General features: G+C 59.3%; 1 protein-coding gene across 1 annotated transcript; it reads right to left on the minus strand.

The window, feature by feature from the left end:
• Nucleotides 1–4,598: 4,598 nt before the first annotated feature.
• UTS2R (urotensin 2 receptor) lies at nucleotides 4,599–6,827 on the minus strand. The gene has a single exon (XM_017866160.1). The coding sequence runs from the start codon at nucleotides 6,824–6,826 to the stop codon at nucleotides 5,912–5,914; it is 915 nt and encodes a 304-aa protein (XP_017721649.1). The 5' UTR covers nucleotide 6,827; the 3' UTR covers nucleotides 4,599–5,911.
• Nucleotides 6,828–6,833: the final 6 nt, after the last annotated feature.

The raw sequence follows: 6,833 nt of genomic DNA on the forward strand, positions 1-6,833 counted from the left end.
GTGTGAGCCTGCGGTGGTGTGTGGGTGTGAGTCTGCGGTGGTGTGTGAGTGGGTGTTTCAAATGAAACATGGATTAAGTCACTCGGTTTCACTTTCCAGCTTCCCTCATTGGCCGTCATGCCTTGGATCTGTCCCGTTAAGGACACTTCGGAACGGAGCTTTGCTCTTCTCTGAAGATACACAAAATCCTCCACCGCTCACGTCATAATCTTTTACCAACTGTGGAAAATTCCACGGTGCCTGTGGTTTTCAAAGTGATGCTGAAGTGAGCACCTTTGTGCACACATCTTGATGCACGTCTGATTTTAAATTTCAGATAAAATCCTAGAAGTGAAATGGCTGGAGAGAGAGTTACAGCAGAGCCAGGGCGCTCCGTCCAGCGCGGTTTCTGCTTTAGTGTTGAGTTGTCCTTTCTGCGTCGGAATTCTGACTCCTGAAGTCACATTTCTCTCTGTGTCTCTGACGGTTCTAGGTGCCAGGTCAGACTTTCAATAATCGTTCAATAACCTTTCTGCTTCTCTTTTTTTTTCAAGGCAGAGTCTCTCTCTGTCGCCCAGGCTGCAGTGCAGTGGTGTGATCTCAGCTCACTGCAGCCTCCGCCTCCCGGGTTCAAGCGATTCTCCTCCCTCAGCCTCCCGAGTAGCTGGGATTACAGGCGCCCACCACCACGCCCGGCTAATTTTGTATTTTGATAGAGACGGGGTTTCACCATGTTAGCCAGGCTGGTCTCAAACTCCTGACCTCAGGTGATCTGCCCGCCTCAGCCTCCCAAAGTGCTGGGATTACAGGCGTGAGTCACTGCACCTGGCCCCTGCTTCTCAGTTTAGAATATATTCACTGCTACTTCCTCTTCACTCATTGTGACTTTATACCCGGCATTTACATATGAAATTCCATCTGGGTTTGAGGGTGCTGTCCTCAGTGCCTTTTCCCCGGGACAGAACTCCACCTGGGCTGCACCCCTGCTGGAGGGTTCCTGGTAGAGCCTTTTGGTGCCTAGGAAATGTGCAAAAGAGAACGCAGAGCGAGAGTGCGAAGCAGCTGCCAGGCCTGACGGGCTCTGGGGACCCTGAAACAATGGAGGCTTGGAGGGGCAGGGCTGTGGGTGAAGGTGCGGGTGGGAGTCTGTGGTGGTGTGTGAGCGGGTGAGTCTGCAGTGGTGTGAGTGTGAGTGGGTGTGAATCTGCAGTGGTGTGAGTCTGCGGTGGTGTGAGTGTGACTGTGAGTCTGTAGTGGTGTGAGTCTGCGGTGGTGTGAGTGTGAGTGGGTGTGAGCCTGAGGTGGTGTGAGTGTGAGAAGGTCCGAGTCTGCTTTGGTGTGTAAGTAGGAGTCTGGTGGTGTGTGAGCGGGTGTGAGCCTGCGGTGGTGTGTGACTGAGTGTATGTGGTTGTGTGAGTGTGAGCGGGTGTGAGTCTGCAGTGGTGTGAGTGTGAGTGGGTGTGAGTATGCAGTGGTGTGAGTGTGACTGGGTATGAGCCTGTGGTGGTGTGTGGGTGTATGCGGTGGTGTGAGTGTGAGTGGGTGTGAGTCTGCNGCTGTGGGTGAAGGTGCGGGTGGGAGTCTGTGGTGGTGTGTGAGCGGGTGAGTCTGCAGTGGTGTGAGTGTGAGTGGGTGTGAATCTGCAGTGGTGTGAGTCTGCGGTGGTGTGAGTGTGACTGTGAGTCTGTAGTGGTGTGAGTCTGCGGTGGTGTGAGTGTGACTGGGTGTGAGCCTGCAGTGGTGTGTGAGTGGGTGTGAGTCTGCGGTGGTGTGAGTGTGAGTGGGTGTGAGCCTGAGGTGGTGTGAGTGTGAGCAGGTGCGAGTCTGCTTTGGTGTGTAAGTAGGAGTCTGGTGGTGTGTGAGCGGGTGTGAGCCTGCGGTGGTGTGTGACTGAGTGTATGTGGTTGTGTGAGTGTGAGCGGGTGTGAGTCTGCAGTGGTGTGAGTGTGAGTGGGTGTGAGTATGCAGTGGTGTGAGTGTGACTGGGTATGAGCCTGTGGTGGTGTGTGGGTGTATGCGGTGGTGTGAGTGTGAGTGGGTGTGAGTCTGCGGTGGTGTGAGTGTGAGTGGGTGTGAGCCTGCGGTGGTGTGTGGGTGTGAGTCTGCAGTGGTGTGAGTGTGAGTGGGTGTGAGTCTGCAGGGGTGTGTGGGACCATGTGTGTTCTGGCAGGCAGGGGGCCGGTGCTGCTGCTTACAGAGCTACTTGTCACTGACGTCATTGCTATGGAGGCCCCCAGGGTGGAAGGCAGGTGCGCTGCGGGGTCACCAGCGGGCGGGGTGATGCGCAGCCAAGGCGCATGGTGACTGGATGATGTGTTGAGGATGGGGCTGGGGCTGGGGGCTGCACAGGGGCGCCCACTGCTGCCCCGTCCACACCCAGATGGGGGAAGCAGGCACCGAAGAGAACGCTTGCCTTGTGATCTGGGGTCCACTGTGCTGTGTGTGCCCACCTCTGCATCTTCGTGGTTCTTTAAAAAGAACCGCGAGGCATTGAAAACCAGAGTAGGGCTCAGGGCTGGGGTACTCCCTCCCAGAACCAGGCGCTCCTCCGGGAGGAACTGCGGTTCCACCTGCCAGCCTTCCAGTGAGTGCTTGTTTTAGCGCCCAGGTCTTCAGGTCTCCCTTCCTGGCCTCTGCCTGCTCCTTGTTTTATGATGGCTTTCCCTGGTTTCCTGAGAGCCTTGCTGCTCTGGTTTCTCAAAATCCATTACTTAGATTTTTTGTTTTTTTGGTTTTTTTTGAGATGGAGTCTCGCTCTGTCGCCCAGGCTGGAGTGCGGTGGTACCATCTCGGCTCGCTGCAAGCTCTGCCTCCCGGGTTCACACCATTCTCCTGCCTCAGTCTCCCCAGTAGCTGGGACTACAGGCGCCCGCCACCACGCCCGGCTAATTTTTTGTATTTTTTAGTAGAGACGGGGTTTCACCGTGTTAGCCAGGATGGTCTCGATCTCCTGACCTCGTGATCCACCCGTCTTGGCCTCCCAAAGTGCTGGGATCACAGGCGTGAGCCACCGTGCCCGGCTGTCCCCCCCGTTACTTAGGTTTTATTTCTTTTCTTTCCTGGCCCTGAGTCATTCACCCCTTGTTTTGTTTTCTCTTTTATCCAGGTGTTTCCCTCAGCCCATGCTCACATGCACACGCGTGCCTGTGCCACCCTTTTCTTCATGTTACCCAGCCCTGCCCTGAAGCTCTGCCTTTCAGGGGAACTCTGTCCGCATTGGTCCCATGGTGACATCTGTGGAGGACACACGTGGTTGTAGGCGCTTGTGTGGTCACCTCCAGCAACTGTGTCTCACATCATGGGGACCAGCCCCCTCTCCAAACACAGGTGGGAGGAGGGGACCCACTTCCTGCCCCTTGGGGACAGGAGGTGGCCGGCTGAGTTGGGTGGAGGGTGGCACTGGGGTGGTCTTCTCTGGGGCGTGGGGCTGCAGGGCCCCTTCTGGGACCCGAGTCTTCAGCTGTGTTCTAACATGGAATCCAGGGGGTCATGGATGGGACCATGTTGCTCCAGAAATTCCTTCCTCTGGAGGAATTTGGCTCTGAAGACGTGGGGGGCCTTCTACAGAAGTGGGGGGTCTCCTGGAAAAGTGGGGGGCCAGGAGCAGTGAGCAGCTGCCATGATACAGCCGCTGCCGGTCACCACCCTGGGCCCCACGCCGCAGGCAGGTGCTCAGCGCAGAAGCTGTGTTGGTGCGGGCAGACCAGAAGGCAGTAGCAAGAAGTTAAGCGTGGAGTCTCCCCACGTCCTGTGCCCCGCTGTCTGGGCTGCTGCTGAGAGTCTGCGTGTCAGGTGAGGACAGTGCCAGCTGGAACTGCCAGGGACCAGCTCTGGCTGTCAGATGTTTAATTTTAATTTTGCTTCTCTACAAAGATAGCAGCTTTAGGAATCAGGCTTGGGTTGAGAAAGAGAAAGCACCTCCAACCCCCAAAACTCTCCTTCTGATCAGAGATGCTGTGAGGATGCGAGGCTGGGGTGCCTCCTCGGAGCCTCTGGAAGGGGCGTCATCAGCCCTGTCCCACCTCCGTGGAGTTACCTGCTCCCCGGGTGATTTTAGCAGCAAATCGCTGTTTCTTTTCTTTTCTTTTAGACAGGGTCTCACTCTGTCGCCCAGGCTGGAGTGCAATGGCGCAATCTCAGCTCACTGCAACCTCTGCTGCTCAGGTTCAAGCGATTCTCCTGCTTCAGCCTCCTGAGTAGCTGGGATTACAGGCGCCTGCCACTGCACCCAGCTAGTTTTGTTGTATTTTTAGTACAGAAGGGGTTTCACCATCTTGGACGGGCGGGTCTTGTACTCCTGACCTCGTGATACACCTGCCTCAGCCTCCCAAAGTGCTGGAATTACAGGCGTGAGCCACCGCGCCCAGCCTTCTTTTATTTTTCTTTTGAATTTTAAAGATCAGATTTATTTGGAGAAAGCAAAAAACCCACAACCCAAAGATGGGATTTTACATCTAAGACATCTCCCAGATTACAATCTACAGATTACAAATCCCAGATTACAATCTACAGATTATGAACCATTTTCATAGAAGATATTTTGTACACATTTTACATGTATTCAGGAGTGGGACGTACATCCGTCTCTATTTCAATTTTAACAGAGGGACAAGGTCGGGGAGTGGGATCTTTTGTTTTAAGGTAAAACACTCACGACAGAACTCGCACATTCAGGGGCACAGTTCTGTGGCACTGGCTCGTTCAGTGTTGCCCAGCCACCGGCGTCTAGTTCCAGAGCACTTTCATCACTCCAGGGGAGACCTGCAGGCATTGCCCCTCTTCCGGGAGGCCCTGGGGACAGGGCTGCATGCTTATTCCCGACGCCTGTGACAGTCCTGCCAGCAGAGCTGTGCTCACTCCACTGATGGGCGGGCGCTGGAGGGACCGAGTGGGCATGACCCCTGCCCCAGTGTTCAGATGGAGCCCCAAGGGGCTGGTAGTCTGGGCATGGGGTGGGGAGGGGAGGTGAGGCTGGGGGAGGCTGTGCAGGGTCCGGGGCCTGGGCTGGGGGCTGGAGGGGGGCAGTCGCCAGAGAGAGGATGGTTGGCCAAGCTGACAGCAGTGGCAGGAAGTCTGTCCAGGAGGCAGCGAGGGGTGAGTGGGGCAGAGACTGCCAAGGGTACTGCGAGGCGGGACCTGGATTCTGTTCCTGATCAGACCCAAGCCAGACGTGGATGAGAGGCCAGGGGGCCTGTAGGTGCGGTCAGTGACCCTGGCCTCTTGCGTTCTGCACCTGAAGCCTCAGGCCTCTGCTGGGCAGTGCCTTCTGCCTGCTCCCCCCTCAGCCCACGCTGCCAGAGCCTCCCCTCCTGGCCACCTTCCCTGCCCCACATCAAGTGCCAGACCAGCCGCCTGCACAGACCTCAAAGGCAGGTGCACCCCCCACCCCAGCCAGACCCACAGGCTCCTCCTTGAGCTGCCGGTGTCATCCTGGGGGTCCTGCCCAAGGATGCTCCCACCTGATCCTCCCACCCCTCAGACGTGGCATCCCCCACCCTGAGGCAGGACACGGAAGCCAGTTGAGGGTTGATTGTTCCAGTGGCAAAGCCATAAGGGATGGAGCCGCACAGGCAGGGACGGGAGCAGCGGGGACGCTGGCTGAGTGGAGGAGGGTCCCCGGGGGCGGCAGCCGCGCCATGGTCTCCACACGGGCCGGGCACTGGTGCCTGCTGCCCTCGGTGATGAAACCGTGGTCTCCAGAAGCCGGGACTGGACTGGAGCCTCCTGGAGACCCTCAGGGAGGCGGGTGGGCGCTTCTGGGCATCACTGGGAGGGCACTGAGGGGAAGCAAGCAGGACCTTTCCGGAAGGGGACTGAGGAGGAGGGGCAGGACCTGTGATCTCGGAGTGGGGGGCTCTGTGGAGGGGCTCCCGGTGGTGGCTGAGGCTTTGGGGCCCGTCCCCACCTGGACTCCAGCCGCCCCTCCGCTTGCTCACGCCGGGTCCCTGGGACTCTCCAGCGCAGGTCCGGCCGGGGCCGCCGGGGCCAGCACGAGGCTCTCCGTGGGCTGTGGGCTGCAGGAAGACAGGGAGCGGCCGGAACCGCGCTGGAAGCGGGCGCGGGGCTGCAGGGAGGGAACGCGCCCCCGGCCTCCGCCGCTGCCCGGGCTCCGCACGCGGCCGCGTAGGTGGTCGCGGTAGTTCCTGGTGAGCAGCGTGTAGAGGAAGGGGTTGGCGCAGCTGTTGCCGTAGGTGAGGCAGGTGGTCAGGTAGTTGACGATGCGCGCCGTCCGCGGCGCCAGCGGGGCCTCGCGGTACTGGGCGAGCAGCTGCCACAGCCAGAAGGGCAGGAAGCAGGCCCAGAAGAGCAGCACGATGCCCAGCACCAGGCGCAGCGCGCGCGCCCCCGGCCGCCGGGCCCGCTTGAAGGAGGCGCGCTGCGAGCGGCGGTAGGCGCGGGCCAGACGCGCGTAGAGTAGCCCGATGAGCAGCCCGGGCCCCGCGATGCTGGTGGCGAAGAGCAGCGTCAGGTAGGCGCGGTGGGCGCGCGGGCCCCAGGCGGGCAGGCACAGGCTCTTGGGGCCCCGGCGCACCAACCGCATGGCCAGCATCACGGGCAGCGTCAGCAGCAGTGCCAGCAGCCAGGTGCCCAGCGCCAGCAGCTTGCGGTAGCCCTTGGGGCGCTGCACGGTGTCCAGCGGCCGCAGCACCGCGGCGTAGCGCTCGCTGCTCATGACGGTCAGCGTGAAGATGCTGGCGTGCATGGTCAGGAAGTCCAGGCTGAAGAGCACGCGGCAGCCCACATCCCCGAAGTGCCACTCCTTGGTGATGTAGGTGGCCACGATGAAGGGGATGCTGAGCAGGTACAGCAGGTCAGCCAGCGCCAGGTTGACCACGTAGATGTACATGGAGGCC

The sequence above is a fragment of the Rhinopithecus bieti genome, unplaced genomic scaffold (assembly GCF_001698545.2).
Source record: "Rhinopithecus bieti isolate Rb0 unplaced genomic scaffold, ASM169854v2 scaffold_1487, whole genome shotgun sequence".
Taxonomy (NCBI): domain Eukaryota; kingdom Metazoa; phylum Chordata; class Mammalia; order Primates; family Cercopithecidae; genus Rhinopithecus; species Rhinopithecus bieti.

Coding starts and splice junctions, on each gene's coding strand:
- UTS2R (XM_017866160.1), bottom strand. CDS start 6,826: ATGTACATCTACGTGGTCAACCTGGCGCTGGCTGACCTGCTGTACCTG.